At 42.1% G+C, this 17,372-nt stretch overlaps 1 protein-coding gene across 1 annotated transcript in view; it reads left to right on the top strand.

The window, feature by feature from the left end:
• CLMP (CXADR like membrane protein) overlaps positions 1-17,372 on the top strand; it is a 43,948-nt gene that overhangs the window by 20,422 nt on the left and 6,154 nt on the right. The window contains exons 2-5 of the mRNA XM_054803178.1: positions 14,124-14,281; positions 14,990-15,191; positions 16,019-16,186; positions 16,552-16,674. Coding sequence (XP_054659153.1) covers positions 14,124-14,281; positions 14,990-15,191; positions 16,019-16,186; positions 16,552-16,674 — 651 coding nt within the window. The remainder of the gene's footprint in view (positions 1-14,123; positions 14,282-14,989; positions 15,192-16,018; positions 16,187-16,551; positions 16,675-17,372) is intronic.

Genomic DNA, 17,372 nt, shown 5'->3' with positions numbered 1-17,372 from the left:
CCAGTGTGGTGTTTGTTTTGGATGGACCTTGTGAATTGCAGATCTTATTCTCAACTCTGCCACTGATTCCTTGTGACCTTGGTCAGTCGTCTTGTGTCCCTACTTATCCATGGGCAAATTGAGCTTTCGATATCTGCTTTTTCTCTGCAAACTGAAAACAATGATATGTAGGAGCTTCGCTATGGGGCTGTGAAAAGAACACTGATATCTTGGCATGGGAGTGTCAATGGGAGAGTTGTGATTCTGTCCTTTTAATTGTACAATGTGCATAGGCCACACTGGGGCACCAGTGGGGGCAGGTAATGTTAAGGATGTTTTTGCTCATCCAACATGAAACTAGTTAATTGTCTGCCACTGGATGAAGCCCGTGAGGTTTAAAACAAATAAGTGATAGACTTTATTGAATATACTATTTAATTTTCTTTATGCTTTTCTATTTCTCTGATATCCACGTCCCTGAGGAATAATAGATAGGCTTGAGTATCCACAATTTCTGGATGTACAAGGTAAAGTACAAACAAGTTACAGTTGAGATTTTTTTGATGGCTGATTTGCAGAGGTGCTGAAGACCTGCAGCTGTGCATGCCTTCAGTGAAGGGTATGAGGGTGAAGAGCAGCTTGGGGAGACAGAGAAAGACCAGAGTGCTTGGTTTAGACAGACAGTGTTTTTATCTAGTTGTCTTTCTGACTGAAAATGCGTTCTTAAAGCAGGGAGGGAGAAGCTGTGTCAGCTCCTATTAAAGAAAATGGATTTTCCTAGAGAAGCCAAACCAGCAAAACCCTGTGAGTACTGCAGAGACTAGCCAAATATTTTGGTGGTGCTTTATGGCAATTCTGGCTCAAGAACATGGGGAATTTTTGAAGACAAAATTAACCCATTGGAACACTGAATAGCAATAATATTAAAAGTTGATTTCAATTTGCAGCAAAGTGTATTTTGTGACTTTTGCAGAGAGGGTGCCTCCCAACAAACTTCCCAATTCCCCAGATTGGGGCACTGCTAGATAATGTACTGTGCAAGTATTAAGGTTTTACCTTGGCACATTTGCTTTACCCCTTTGTGCCACTTTGTGTGGTCAGTTAATGATTTAGTTGTTTTTCTGGCATTTAAAATAAATTTCAGTATTGCCCAAGTACATATTGGGAAAACCAAATGTTAAATAGATATGTCTTCACTTGCAAGTTCAGACAATCAAGAAACAGTATCAGGTGATGATCTGATCAGTTACAACTGCTTGTTTTTTTCCATTATGTGGAGAGCAAAATAAAAAAAGCTAGTACTGGAGTGAAACTGGACAGCTATGACCTGCTCACAGATACTGTCAGCGGTAAAAAAAGAGTGAATTCATCAGTTGTGCTCAGTTATGCCTGCAGACCACACATGCTAGGAGAGCTGGGGTTTACTGTAAATGTGGCTGACAGATGGCTGCCAGACATTACAACAGACTTAATCATTGAAGACCCCACCACCCTGATCTAGCAGCTGTGTACACAGTTTGTGTCATGGCCGAAACCAAACTGTGGCACTTCAGAACTTCTCTGTAGCGAAAGCAGTGGGAGAGGAGCGTTGTATGCTTTTTTTCTGGGCAGTCTAGAAGTTGCAGCGAAGCAGGAAGACCTCAGGCTTAGGGAGCAGACCTTGAGTCTCATGGGTCTCTCCTGGACCTGCTGAAGACTTGTCACAGAATATAAATTGGAAGGGATTTCTGGAGGTCTCTGGCTCAAAGCAGGGTCAGCTGATGTCAGGCTGCTCAGGATTGCAGCCAGTCCAGTTTTGAATAGCTCCAAGGATGCTGATTCGACAATCTGTGAGCCCCTGTTCTAGTGGTTGACTGTTCTTATAGTGAATTTTTTCCTAATCTCTGACTGGATTTCCCCTTTTCAGAACTTGTCTCTCATCCACTCATTGTGCACCTCTGAGAAGTCTGGCTCTGATTTCTCTATAGTTTTGTTGTTCCCTCTGTAAGCTTTACATATGCATCCCTGAGGCACGCAGGTTTTCTTACATAAATTGGAAAGGACAGAAGTGAGGTGCAGAAAAGCTGCAGCTTGTCCAGGAAACCTTACTTCTGCATCAGGGCTTGAGGTTCTTTTCTAGCTTGAGCTTTCCTACCAGGAAGCTTAGATGAATTTCCTGAGAGCTCCCCACTGCCAAGTCTCCCAAATCATTCAGTAGAAATTTTTTCTCCATCACTGCTTGTCAGACTGTACAGATGCACTGGGATCCTTGTTTCCATGGAACACCTGTTTTCCTGCACTAGCTCTGGAGTCCTTGTATCCTGTAGCTTATCCTTTTCCCTTTGCTGATAAAAATACCTGGGGTTCTGCGGGACGACGTGGTGAGTTCAAGCCAGCAATGTGCCCTTGTGGCAAAGGCCAGCAGCATCCTGGGCTGCATTGGGAAGAGTGTAGGTAGCAGGTCAAGGGAGGTGATCCTTCATCTCTACTTAGCACTGGTGAGATCATACATGAAGTACTGTGCCTGGTTTTGAGGTGCCCAGTATGAGACAAATATACTGGAATGAGGCCAGCTAAGGGCCACAAAGATGATTAAGCGACTGGAGTGTCTGCTTGGAGCAGGGCATTGGACTAGATTGTCTCTGGAGGTCCCTTCTGACCCCCGCTATTCTGTGGGTCTAAAGCCGTTCTGATGAAACGGAGATATCAGGAGTTTACAGTAGATGCAATAGATACCGTTGTCCTCAACAGCCATTTTAAAAGTGGCTCTGAAAGATGGTGCTTGCACATTGATCATGACAAAATCCAAAATACAATTTACAAGATAGGAATAATGTAGTATAGTCTATTTTTTTGTTCTCAAAGACTAGCCTTTTCTCCAACACTCCACATTATTTCTTCAACAACATCTGCTTTATGATAAGTCAGGGCTGTTGATAGCAACACTTCTTGATGTTGAGGAAATGTCAAGTTGTGGTAGCGACCTCAGTCTCAATAAGAACGCAGGAAAACTTCAGCCATGCTTTTAAGTTGGTCAGACCTCTTAGATAAACTGAAAAGGAGGGTGGAAATTTGGAATCCCAGTGGTGGAACTGGTCATGTGTGCTGCCCATTCCTCCTAGGCTTACTTCTGTATACTTCACCTGACCTTTACAGTATGTTTCTTGATAAGATGCCTGACCTTTTCACATCCAATTAGCAGATTTGTTCAACTGTTGCCTGAATCCTGGTTTTACCCTCTGCCCCCCTCCAAACCCTTCTTCCTGTTCAGCATCTCGGAAACATTGTGCTTGCTCACCAGAGCTCGATGATGTACTGTAGCTCTCAGACAGGGCTTTTTTTGCTCTCAGAAGGCTGATACCCGGTGCCTGTTTTTACAAAGGGCTCTGCCTCTGCACTCTTACTTGGGGCATCCCTCACTTTAGGAAAGGCACATGTGCCAGAGGAGAACTAGATTGCTCTTTTGAGCAAAGGTCACAGGAATATTTGGCAGGCATGATGCTTGCATGTTCTCATTCAGGGTTTCCCCTAGCCATGGCCCTAGGCTTTTGCAGATTTTGTTGCTTTGCAGAGCCCTTGGTATTTGCAAACATGCAAAATATATGTAACACACATTTCAGCTGCTGGCATTGGGGGCCTATGGTGAGCAGAGAAGAAAATCTGCTTCCCTACCAATCTTATTCCTATTGCAGAGGCAATTTGTTTGATATGACCATTAGAAATTTAGTTCGGTGTGATTCAGCTCTGATGGATTCTGAGCTGTTTAACTCTGGAATAGTATCCTTCCCTGTTGTCCCCCCAACAGTTTGCAGGTTTTATTTAGCTCAAGTAATACCAAAGCTTTGTTTTAGTCTTTCCACCTGCATGTTTGAAAGCCAGTTAAAATTGGATTTAAAAAGTCAGTACTTTGAATATGCTTCTATTTGAGGGAAGTGAAATGGATCTGCTTTCTGTTTTAGTCCTTATGCCTTTTCCAAGCATCTTACGTGGTAACTTAATTTATGCTTTGGACTTTTAAAATAAGACTAAGGTTTTGATAAATCTACACTAAGATTAAAAAAAAGGCACAGGTTTATAAGTAAATAAGTAGACAGTTGAAAACCGGTAAGCAGTATGCTTTTCCACATGTTCTTAAGCGTTCCAAAACTTTCACAGAAGCAAAAAAATTGAGTAATTCATTTTTCTTATGTTGTTTCTGAAGTTGCAGCCTTGCTGCTGTGCTTAACCAACTTGATTAATGTAACTTTATTGTATAGTCATGTCCTTTTTAGGATTGTAGGCTGTTCTCTAGTGGAATGGATCCAGGAGTCGGAACTTGGCCCTCGGCTCACATGCTGCACTCCTATGGGTAGTGGAATTGTCTTCCCCAGACTTCGCTGTCTCTGGCTATTGTCAGTGCATGAGAATGCCTTAGGTTCATCGGTGCTCCTGACAGTCACTGAAAAAAAAAAAAATATATATATATATGCAGGAATCTATCATACTTTGTATTTTGTGTTAAATAACATTTCCTTATTTCCTGTGTCTGACTTTTCAGTCCTCCTCTTAACTTCAGAATCACTTGCAGCAGCTGTGCAGTGTTGCTGTCAGTTAAAATAGCTATCTCTCTGAAGGGAGAATGCTTTCCAAATTATGCTTGTCTCTTAAAGTCAATGCAGTTCTCACGAGTATAGTATTCAGTCTAGTCTTTGGTTTTTAAGTATTACTGGGAAGAACCTTGGCATCCTTTTGAGCACAGGGCCTTGCTAAACGCAAGATCAGGCTTTCTTCAGTACAATGTGAGTTAATACTCGGTGTGTAGAGATTGTGAACTGTCTGTGTGATGCCAGCTTCCTAAAATGCAGTTGATGGGCATCTCTTCCAGCACTTACACTTTGGTTTGCATTCCTCAGTAATCCCCACTTGCTCAATTTGGAGCTCTGATTCAGAAAGTGGGATTTACTGAGCTCCGCCTCTACTCATCTGAGACCTTAGTGTACGTGTCCAGATGCCATAACTCCTGGTAACAGTGGAAAAAACGAGAGAAAAGATGTATCTGTTCTCAGAGTCTGCTTGCAGCTGGTACGCTGTAGTGCCAAACTCTAGGAAAGATGCAGGGAGGGAGTTGAATCGTAGTGATAAGATAATTAAGAACCTGATCCTCCTTTTTTCTTCCTTCTGGTTCATACTGAAGCCAGTGCAAGGATGAGGATTAAGAGGATGAAGTTTCTTTTAATTTTCTAACCTCTGATGGGTTCAGTAAATACAAAGTAATTGATCCTAACTACTGTAGCATTGGTGAGAAGGAGCGGCTGCAGCCAGCTGGGTAGACAGTATCTGTAAGGTAACTCTTACCGAGTTCAGCTGCTGTTGGTCCTGGTCCTGTGCTCAGAGCAGAAGACTGCACCTTGTATTCATCCCAGAAGTGCTGCAGAGTTTAATGTATCTCTTTCACAAGACTTATGGGGGTGATGGGGAGGAGCTGCTGCTGCTGTTCATTTTCTGCCCTAGGGTAGGCTGTAGCTGAGGATTTGAGATTGACTGAATACGAGAATATGAAAAGTGACAGAGTGCTAATACATTAGGCATTCATTTTGTATCATATTAGTAGTGCTTGTAGTGGATAAGTGAGATGTCATACCATGTTATGTGCAATTATGAGTATGCAGCTGAACATCTCACCGAGGTAACATGGATGTGCTGAACAGGGACTGAAGCCTGTACCTTAAAACCACATCAAACTTTGTTGAAAACCTCTGCAAGAGAAAGATGCAGAAAGGCATGCAGTTTACTTGTGAGTACCTTCTGGGTTTCTTGATACCTTTTTTGGCAAGCTTAAAACAAGTTGAATTTCTATGACAAGAAGCATCAGAAAAGCACCAATCAGTTCAGTGCTTTCTGGTTAACATCTTACACAGATGCTAAGGAAAAAAAAGGAGAGGGAATCCTCAGTACAAGAATGATTTTATTGGGAATCTTTATCAACCTCTCAAGTCTCTTCTCTCCCTGATTTTCAGAGTTACCTCAGCTGATGCAACCTACTCCTTGGATTTTGAAATCTGTGAGGAAAGATCTGATGGACAAATACTATTTTGAAAACAGTTTTGTTGCTGTCTCTTCTGGTTTGTATTCTGGATTCTGCTTGGTGTCTGCCTTGGGCAGATAACTTCATTTCTGTGTGCCTTCATTTTTATGTCCATGAACTGACAGCAACAATAGGTTCACTGGAAGACTGGGGCCTATGCATGCTTCTCAGAAGACACCCTAGAAATTATTACTGAAAACATCTTTCTTATATTTTCAAGCCTCATTTGAAACCAGGCAAAAGGAGTGAAATTTCTGATATTTAGGGGTGGAATATCTTGTTCTCTTGCTTTCCTCAATACAAAGCTTTGTAAGGTACGCAAAGCAGCCCAGAGATTCTTGCGGAGAAAGGGAATATCAGACAGCCATAGGTGCTTCAGCCCCCAAGGAATCTGTGATATGTACTGACAAGCTTTCTGTACAGATCTAGTCCATGCAGCTTGAAATCACCAGCTGCATTACTGAAAGGCTTAGCTGAGCTGTGTTACTGTAAACAGAAGACACCTGGACCATTTTACTGATAAAATTGCCTGGACTAAAGGCTAAGGGACTTCACACATTCCCCTGTACAAACACTCTTTGAACTATTAAATAGGAAGATACTGTTCTGATGCCTTGTCTTCTGTTCTCTGGTCTCCAGGGATGTAAACCCAGAATCTCCTACTTGCACTTGATTTTTAAAATGCATTGAGAAAAAGGACAGCCATGGTACATATATAGCTGCTGGCTGCCTGTGAAGGTCCTCAGCTAATGGAAAGCTTCAGTGTTTTTTCCAATATTTCAAAGTCTCTCCAGGCTTTGGATTCAGTTGCGTGTTGGTGCTGAAAGCAAACTTCCTGTTGGCATTTTCAGGGACAGAGTTTTACCTCTTGATTCTGGGGATGCATAGGTAAGATCCTTGGATCGTGTGTGGCTGTTGGGTACTGCAGGATCAGTTCTTTCATCTGTCTTAGCTAGAGAAACTGTGAGTGTTCCTCAGGGAATATTGTATCCTTGCTGCTGGGGCTGTTCATGAGACCTAGACCTGCACTGGGTGAACTATCTCATTTGGTCCTTGGGCAGTGTGAAGATATAGTGCATTTAGACACGCATCGTGTGCACTGCCACTATGTTGGTAACAGCCATCCCACAGAGCACTTCCCTGGCTCATCCAAGGCTGCCCAGGGAAGGATTGGTGGCCAACTCCTGCCCACGCTTCTGCGGCTGGTGATATTTCTGTTGGTAGGAGCCTGTGTGTCGCCCATCAAATTCTAGCCCTGTCCTGCACTCTTGCTTTGGTTGTTGCAAACCTTAAAAAATCGGAGGCTTTGCTTTGTGAAATGTTGCTTTTTTCATTCTCCTTGGGCCTTCCTAGCTCCTCGGCAGTTTCAATTCCAAATGTTTCACGTCACCACTTGGAAACTCAGCAATGTGCAGGATACTTCCCCTTTGCTTTCTGTTTCAACAGCCTCTTCCAACCTCAGCCCCAAGCACATGTGGTTCCAATTAGAGAACCTCTGCAATGCTATGTGGATATGGATGGGGATAGGCTGACCTCTTTATTTTAACACAGCCAGCCTGTTCCTGCGGGAGCTGACTGTTAGCTCACATTTTTCTTATTTGAAATGCTTTTGCTTCACAACCAAATTCCTGAAATCAAAGGGAGGCGAAGGGGAGCGGGCTGCAGGCAGCATGCACTGGGGGCCAGGTCCTGGTCGCTTGGAGCACTTGAGCTCTCGGGAGAAGGCGACCTTTGGCCTTTATGTCTCTGCCAGCCAAGGAATACAGAAAGCAGATGTCCCAGAGCACAGCCTTGGCTGAGTTAATTATCCTTAGGAGACTTCGGCTGCCCCCAGTTCCTCCTCCCTTTTGCAAAGAATGCAAAATAGCAGTCTGTAAGAAGACACCATTTTATATTTATTTTGGCCTAAAATGCTGTCAGGGTAACTAACTGTTAGGGCTAGTGTGGTCTGAGGGTGAGCAGGGAGTGTTGACCTTGTGGGTTCTCCTTACAGCTCTGGAACAAACCAACATAGCTATCCACTGTCTTGGTTTATCTACAGCAGAAACTGGGGAAAAGGCTCAAAGGGGAGATAAAAGCTATAATATGCATGGGTCTGTCATCATTACTGAACAGTAATGGTGGGGGGAAAATGTTCGGTTTCTCAATAAAGAGCTTAATTTTAAGGCCTACTGAGCCCTAAATACTTAACAGTAGAACTAGTGTCTGTAGTGTCTTTAGCACTTAGCTGATCTGAGCTTCCAAGTCACTCAAGCATCTCTGAAAGATTTACTCAGGATGTAATTCTTTGGCCATAAAAGTAGTTGTCAGCCTCCTATTTAAGCATGAAGAATTCTAAATGTGCTTATTGCAGAATGCTTGGTTTTGCTCATTACCACTGGACAGAGTGGGAGGCAGGCTTTTGCTTTTCCATGAAGAAGCTTGGTAAATCATTTCCTGCAAGACTATAGCAAGATCAAACTCTAACAGATGTGAAATGTCTTAAATTCCCTGCAGGAAGGAGTGGTTCAAAGTTGCAACATGGCAGGCTGTCTTGGGTTTTTTTGTTTCTTAATTCTCAAACATATTATTCTTGTTTATATCTAATTTAGACAGATACTCTGTTTTCAAATACTTTCTTGAGTGAGATAAATGTTTTTAGGACAACAAGTCAAATGTGCAGGATTATTCAGCTAGAGGAACACTACAAGCCTCAATAATTCTGTGGATATTCTCTATGGGCTAATTTAAACTGTTGAAGTAGAAAGTTTTTGCTAATTTGGATCATTATTTTAACTAAAATGAAGTGCTTATACAAGCAGTTCAGCCCGCAGGTCTAGCTGAGACCAGCTGTAGCATGGGACTGTCGGATGCACTGAGGTTTTTCTCCCCCAACAGCCCACCTGGATTTTGAGAAGAATGTGTGTTAGTTGGAGAACTACAGGACCAAAACTTCCTTCTCAGAAGGATGCCATTTTCAGATAGTGGAATCTCACAAATGTGAAAATAGTTATTTTTAGGAGTATCTGACTATGTGAAGGACTCAAAATCAGACCACAAAATTATTGGTTACCTTGAGAACTTTTCTGTAGGGGGCTGTTCTTTCAGAAAGGATGTGATGTGCCTTGACAACGAGTGGCCATTCACTGTTCCGGTTATGCTTTCATCAAGGAAACATTTTGATATTAATGAACAAAAGCAGATAGAACACCTATCACAGGTGAAATGGAAATTGCCCAGACAGCGCTATAAACTGTGTGTGTAGATACTGTTTGAATTCCTGCTTTTGCTGTATTGAAGAAAGTGTTCTCCTCAGCAGCAGATTTGAGTCACTTGCTTCCTGAGTTGATTCCCTCTGGTGCTAGTATAGGATGTCTCAAGTTGCAGGAGAATCACAGGTTGCATTTCTACTCCTCCTTGGACATCAGTGGTTTGGAATAGTCTGTTGCAAACATCATCCTTGATAAAAAAGCCAAAATAAATTATAAAAAGTGTAGCTGAAGAATAAACTTTGGATATTCCTGGAGCAACTGAAACTTTTCAAGACCCATTTTGAATATTCACATTTTAAATGAACTTGGTGTAGGTATGGTTTGGGCCAAGTTTACAAAGCATCATTATGGATTTCTTGTATCTCAATTATCTGAATCTTTTCTAGGCTGTTCCTCATAATTCCAGCAGTTAAGTGATATAGCACAACTCATTACTTTTTAAGAAGTATAATCTATATGTCTCATTGCTCCCTAATTCAAACCTTCTGAACCTAATGAAAGATTTAAATCTGGAAGCTCTTTAGCTTTTAGTACATGAATTTGCCTACAAATAAAAATGTCAGCAAAACATTTATTTTTACTTTGATTCTGCTTGTATGTTTATGTATATTTGATGATGTTGGTATACATACGTATACTTGTTATTGGATGGGCATGAAAATAAACTGAGCTTCATAATAGCATGTATATGAAAGCATGTGTGATCATGTTAAGGATCCATCCATCTGCTTTGGATGGTCATAATCTGATAAGGCCAAATACAAAATTTGCTCAGCACTTGCTGCACCGCACAGGAGATGGTTTCTTCCCTCTACATCTATTTCAAAGGGCAGACTTTTCTGAAATTCAAACCCTCTTATTCTATACATTCAAAATCAGTAGTCCTTTAAAAATGTTGAAATGAGTTCTGGGAAATACTTTGACTGACATCTTTGTATGAGAAAGATGCAGGATATTGTCCACAATTCTTTTTTTAATCTCCCCCCCCCCGCCCCCCTTTAAAACCTGCTGTGCATGCAAGGCAGAATGGGCTGTTATTGCTAGAGCTGAACATCCCTCTGTGCCCTGGCCCAATCTGCGCCCTTCCCCTGGTAAATCTGTGCTCGTGCTGTTTGGGTGCTGTCTGTTCAGGTGTGCTAGCTATGGTATTGTTTAAAATATTTGTTGCTCTGTATTTCTTTACTTAAAAAAAAAATCAGTGAGGGATGAAAGACCATATTTTTTCCTCCCTTGTCTGCAGGGTGTTGGGTGAGTTATTGTCCTCTGAACAATAGAGCAAACATTTAAACATTAGTGGTCTCCCCCCCCCCCCCAAGTACAGAACATTGCATTGCCTGTGGTGCGTCAGCAAGCCTGGCAGCTGCACCCAATGTTTTTTTTCAGGCCCACGGCCAATGCTTTCAAAATGCTGCAGTCGCAATAAGCTTAGGGTTCCTGCTCTGCAGGAAAAACAAACCACCCTCCCTCTGAAGTCATGGGACACACAGGCTGAGTAAGGCCTGAGTAAAGCTGAAAGATGTAATTCCCCAATTGCCCTTTGTAGCGTAGAGAGCCACACACAGGATGTGGAAGGGGAAGAGGGTTTTTTGGTTAAGAACTGTGGAGCCTGCATATATGTGGCATTACTGAGCGAGACTCTTGGATCAGACTTCTGGGAAAATCGTCTATTGTCTTAATCTATTGTCTGCTGGAGCCAGTCCTTGAGGCGTTACTCTGAGTAGGCTCTGCCCTCGTGTGGCTGCGAAGCTCTGTGAGGGGGAAAGGAGCCAGGAGTGCTGCTGCAAAGCAGTCGATGTGTGTCCTGGCCAGTATACGGAGGTGTTTGCTGCTGTAAGGGGTTGTCTGTAAGCAGGCGCTCTCCGTTAGTACTCATTTAAATGAAACTGAAACGGGGGGGGCGGAATAAATGGTAAAAGCACTGTGAGCAAAATCTCATTTCTTTGACCTGGTCTCATCTACACAAATACAAGAGAACTTCAGAGGGCTTTTATTCTTTGTTGAATAATAAAACGCTTAAAATAACTTAGAGGGGGCCTGGATATGTTCTCTAGTTCCTTTTTCTTTCCGAGACATACGCTGTAAATTCTAGCACATATCTAAAGGTAAATTTCCATTTCATCACAGTGAGACCCTACCCAAACTATTGAAAGGCAAGATGTTTCCTCACAGTGAGCTCTCTCTGGATTTTGCGTGGGTAATTTATGATAATTTATAATAATTTATAAATTTAATAGTAATTTATAATAACTGGCACCCTATGCTGGGTACTTTAATGAAGCTGTGTTTTGAGCTTCCTTTTGACTTTGTACAGGTATAGATGAGTGGAAAGAAAATCAAGTGAGGGTTTTGTCTAGAAAGCCTGCAAAACTTAAGACTTCCTTCTGAGTTTGTGGGCGTTATTAGAGAACTAATACGGACTAAAGGGATAATTTTTCTTTTTTTTTTTTTTTAAATTAGAAAAACATGTCATGGAAAAGTATGCAATGTGAGTGATAATCTGGTTATCAGTTCAGTAGTGAATCAGCTCCGAATCAGCTCTGATTGCAGGTACCATAGAAAAGATAAAGGGCGCTTTAGAAATTGGCAGTCATTCTCTCACTGGATGTCTCCCGATTGCACTCCTATTTACAAGATGAGCTTATAGGTACAGGGCTCTTTCTCAAATCCAGAGCATGTTTGCTGGGGGCAACAAGAATGGACCATGGCATGAGCTCTCCTAAAAACAGTCTGTCTAAGCCAGAGAGGAATGAAAATAATGTTTGTTATACTCCCCTAAAGGGTGATTTATAATCCTGATCAAGGCTTTTAATGTCAAACTACATTTTAAAATGCAGAATATACCCTGTGAGGTGTGCACAAAACCTCAGTGCTCTGCTGGCACAGGACTTTGAAAATGTTGCAAATGTCATGTGAATGCTCACTATTGTGGTGCTTAAATTAAACTTATTGATCAGTCATCTAGCGAGTGTCACCGTGTTAATGAAGGCAGCCCGCAGCAATGTGGGCTGTAGGAGAAAGCAGGCGTTCATCTTGGGCAGAATGTATAATTGTATTTGGCAGATGGAGCTTTGAGACTAGTGAATCCGGTGATAAACTGCATTATTTTCCCTTTAAAGAAAGCAGCTAACGTGGCGGAAAAGGAACTTTGACTCTCATCGATTCATGCAGAGATTCATGTAGGGGAAGAGAGCTTAATCCTTTGCAAGACTCTACCTGTCTTAAAATTCTAGGTGTTTTATATACATGCATGCACATCATAGATGCTATCTTTTAGAAGTGCTTGGCAAGTATTGATTAAATATCAGAAGCTCAGGAGCTGAGGGATGGTCATGCTCCCAACTCGGAGGCAGATCTGAGAATGAGAGCAGGAACAGAACGAATTTTCTAAAACCAGAGTTGGTCCTGAAGACACAGAAAAAGCTGAGGAAGTGTCATGGTTGATGTCATTTTTCCTGGTTTTTTTTTTTTCTTGTTGTTGTTGGGTTTTTTGTTTTTTAACTTAAAGGTAAAGGAAAGGAAAATGTCGCACTGCTTAAATACAAGTATAGGAACAAATTTAGCCTATGTAACTAGAGCTGCTTATGCTCTTGTCAGTAATCTTGCTTTGTAATCACAGGATTGTGCGTTCCATCACACATGTAACTTCCCACTGCTGCCAACTCTCACAGTTTTCATCAGTTTCACAATAATTGGTCCAAGAAGCAAGATATTTCATCTCCCCTCGTTTCACAGGTTAAAAAAATGCTTTTAGGCTTTCTTTGTGCACAGCAAAACCTAAGAACAATCTAACTAGACTCTGAAGATTCATACACAAAAGGCAGATGGCATTTGTGCCCCAGAAATCCCCATAGAAACTTGGTCAGAAATGTTTTTACTTGGTGTCATAGCAGAACTCAGGGGTCCCTGACCTAAAGGCCCATAACTTTCCATACCTCTGATATTTTGGGTCAGTTTTAATTGAGTTTGAACTTATCGTGGCAAGTCCATGTGTTACCAAAAGTTGGAGGTGGGCAAAGCCAAGAATCCACCCCGATTTTGTTCAGTTTTAGCAGGGGTGTGTTCTAGAAAGAAACTCGGAAAGAAAGTGCGAGTTTCACAGTGACTAACCCAGTGCTGCTTGAATATCATATTTTTCTGCAGCGCACTGTCTCCTGGTCCAAGTTTTGAGGGAGTTAACATGCGTTTTGGCGTTTACTGGCTAACATTTAACGGGCTCTGCTTCCCTCTAGTGGTTCAGCTTTGCAATGTCTTTATTTTTTACTAAAAAAGCCTGACAAACCGGTTTTGACAACTTAGCTTTTTTTTTTTTTTTGATGTTGCTATACAAAGACACTTTGCTAGCCTACTTGTACCGTGCCTTTCTTAAGGTTAACCCTGTTGTTCCCAGGCTGGCCTCTTATTTCCAGTGCTGAAATGTGTGCAACGAACATCATCCAGTGCTAGGGAAAAGACTCCGAGCCTTGTCAGACTGACACAGGAAGGCTCTGAAAGTCTTCTGGGTGGAAATACTGCTTAGGAATTAAGGTAATAAAAAGTGAAGGCAAAACCGAGGAGGTTAGCTGAAATTTTGAGTCCACAGAGGATGTGCTTGCGACTTCAGTATTGACAGGTCTGGAGTGTGAAACCATCTGTTCTTCATGCTTAAATATTAGTGTGAAACTAACTGCCTGTGTATGTATAGATGGCCTATTTAATCAGCTGCAGTCCGTCCAGGAAGCCAAGCTGTTGGGTTTTCTTTCATGCTGTGAAGGAAATGAAGAAGGATCCAGTGAAACCTAAGCTAGCAACACTTGTCAGTGCAGAGATGCATCCTTAATTCTGGCCTCTGACCACTGGCATCTGTCTTTCAGCTTCCTGTTCTCTTTGGCTGTCCGAGGCTCAGACTGAATTTAAGAGAGTGGCTGAAGAAAACGTGACTTTGCCCTGTCACCACCGCCTGGGCCTCCTGGAGCAAGGGAGCCTGGATATCGAGTGGCTGCTGCACATTTCTGAAACGGTACAAAAAGCGGTAGGTTCACCCATGATTAGCATCTGCTGAGAAAATTGTCTTATTTCTGTGTTGATATCAGCAGCAGCCATTGATTTAAAGAGACTTCTGTGATGATCTTTGCAAGTTATTCTGATGAAGTAAGTGGTGTTTAGGAAATACAGCTGACTTACGTAGAGATTTCTAACATTTAAAAGTTATTCGATATTCATGCATGCTGTATCAGAACAGGTTGTGTTACAATCGAGCTTTCTTTAAACTAATGCTGTTAGGTAATCAGTCGTCATTGGATAAACTTCAGAGTTGCCCTTCAGGTTTTCAAAAACAACCTTGGATTTTGTAGGCTGTTTTTGAAACCTTGGTTTCAGGAAAAACTGCAGTAGTTCAGTACTTATAAAAATCAGGTCTGCAGTAACTTAAATTAGCTAGCCAAAACTAGACAAAATTAAAGACTGCTTCTGTATGTTATGGTATAAACTGATGTCTATTTTGACACTAGTATAAATGCTCCAGTATAAGTTTCTAGCATAAATACTGTTTATGTATCAGTCTTAGACTTGAAATCCAGGTTTACTTTTCCACTCTGCCACAGCCTTCCTGTGTGACCCTTGGCAAGTCACCTAACCATGCAGAACCTTAGTCTGCAGTTCCTGAAAACGCTTTGATGTGTTGTTCCATGTGAAAGTAAAATTATAAGTGGCTGATCAGTGCCTTATCTTTGCTCCTCAGGTGATCACTTACTCTGGAGGCCGTGTTTATGATGACCTGAATGAGGAACAGAAAGGGCGTGTTTCCTTCACATCCAACTTCCTTGCTGGAGATGCATCCTTACAAATCATATCCCTGCAGTCCAGCGATGCAGGGAAGTACATATGTAAGGTTAAAAATGCTGGGCAGTATGAATGGGCTCGCATCACCCTGAAGGTTGTAGGTAAGGTCATTTTATTGTTCTTCCAAAGAAAAAAAAATCGCTAGACTCATTTCCTGGAGAGAGATTTATTTCAGCAGGGTATAAATACAAAGACATCTCACGATCAGGTTTCACTGTCCAACTCCATATCTGCCTTTGCGGTTTTTTTTTTTTGGCAAAGGACAGGAGACAGGAAGAGCCTAAAGAACTGTTTTGAGGTAAGTATGATCACCTGCAAAATCATATGAACTGTTATTTCCAAATTATCTCTATGATCTCATCATACAAACTAGACTGATATTCTAGCTTAGCTGGCAATCACCCTGTCCAGATCTCCTGCTGAGGACTCTAGGTTCATGTCCCAGGACCCCAAACTGATCCAAGTTCGTAGAGGTGACAAATAAGCTGCCGGGGTTAGCATTTCTCTTCCCTGATTTCAGTTTATTGGCTGGCTTTTGGCACATACACTCTCATCCCACGAAAGAAGTGCTGTGGCCTGCCAGATGCTGTGGGGAGAAGGAAGAAATGGAGAAGTAGGGGGAGGGAAAGGATGTTCTTTAAATAGTACCTAGAAGAGGAATGCAGCGATATGGCTCTACTGATGCAAGTATCTAGGAGGCAAACTGCCCCAGAGTATTATAATGTGTCATTTCTATGTCTGAGTCAGCTAGCTCCACTTAGGCTATGAAGTTGCACACAGTTGCAGCTAAAGGCCCCAAACAAACATCACTGGTGTAATTCCTTAATGCATTCCAGAGAAGGCAGCTCTTGGAAGCTGCTTAAATCATGTACTTTGCCAAAGAAAGTGTTTTCCATCAAGAAAATGACCTGTCTCCTATTTCCTCTAGAAAAACCTTCCAAGCCCAAATGCTGGCTAGAAGGGGAGCTGTTGGAAGGAAAGGAACTGTCCTTGCAGTGCCGTTCTGTCTCTGGCACTGCACCCATCTCCTACCGATGGCAGCGCATAAATGAGGAAGACGAGAGAGCTGAACATCTCCCACCTATGTCAAGAGTCAGTAAGTCAGGTCATTTCCTCTTAGAGCTCTTGGTACACTCAAAGCCAGATAACCGCCCGCGTGTACATGTACAGTCACGTGCCTGACTTTTAAACAGGGATTACTTGATGGCAGCGATAGCAATGGTATACCAGTACCTCTCACTGCTGCAGCTGGATGTTGTGGTGTGCTCTACCGCGAACAAGGAAGTGCATGAGGAGTTTTAGTGTTTTGCTTAAGGTTGACAGATTATCTTTTATGAGGCATCATTGATCATTCTTGAACTGATTTGATCCAGACGTTCAATTGGTGCTCATGTGTCCTATCCACTGTTAAGGTTTCTTAGTCTTTTTTGATTAACCCCAGTGTTGTTTTTCCTGTTTCAGACATTTCTAATCCCGGGCAAGTCCTACTGAAGAATCTTACGCAGATGAGCACAGGGTTATACCAATGCATTGCCACCAACGAGGCTGGACAAGAAAGCTGTGTTGTTCAGGTGACAGTGCAGCGTAAGTATTGGTACACAACTAGGATTCGCACCACCATATCAGCAGCACTGCTTCCCAGCTGTCCCAACTCTGTGCCGCACCTTTGCCCTTTCATATTTGAATCACATGAAGTAGTTCTTATTTATTGCACTTATGGTTTGCACAGCAGTCCTCTCTATAACCTAAAGTAGCCAATACATCGTTTGGGCTCAGATGTTCTGGTCTGTTAGAGATTTTGATTTTTGAGAATGGCTAACGAAATACAAGGGAAAGAACAGCGAGTTAGAAGTTCCAGAGTCTCCAGCTTTTGAAGTACTTCCGGGTGGAGTGATTGCATGAGATTATTCTCAAGTATGAAATCTCCGTGTGGGTAGTCTGTTATACCAGTTCCAAATTACTTATGTGTTGCACTTCAGACAGTAACCTATCTAAAGGCAGATACTACATTGACATGAAGTAATGTGCAGAATAAAAAGCAACTTTTGACACAGTTTGGTTTTGATCCAGATTTAATAAATTCTGTCCTGAACACCAAGAGATTAAAATCAATGTCCTACCTGATTAAGCCCATCAAGGGTGCACGCATGTCTTTGCATATGCATGCAAGGAAAAGGGTGGAGTTTAACACCAGGGCTTAGGACAAATCCAAACAAAACAGTTTAGGAGGTTTTTACGTGCAGCTCTCAGGGGCAATCAGCAGGAGCTGGATCTGCTGTGAT

Source organism: Grus americana, chromosome 24 (genome assembly GCF_028858705.1).
Source record: "Grus americana isolate bGruAme1 chromosome 24, bGruAme1.mat, whole genome shotgun sequence".
NCBI classification, from domain to species: Eukaryota; Metazoa; Chordata; class Aves; order Gruiformes; family Gruidae; genus Grus; species Grus americana.
Note: the sequence above shows the minus strand (reverse complement) of the source record. Positions and strands in the feature narration are given on the sequence as shown.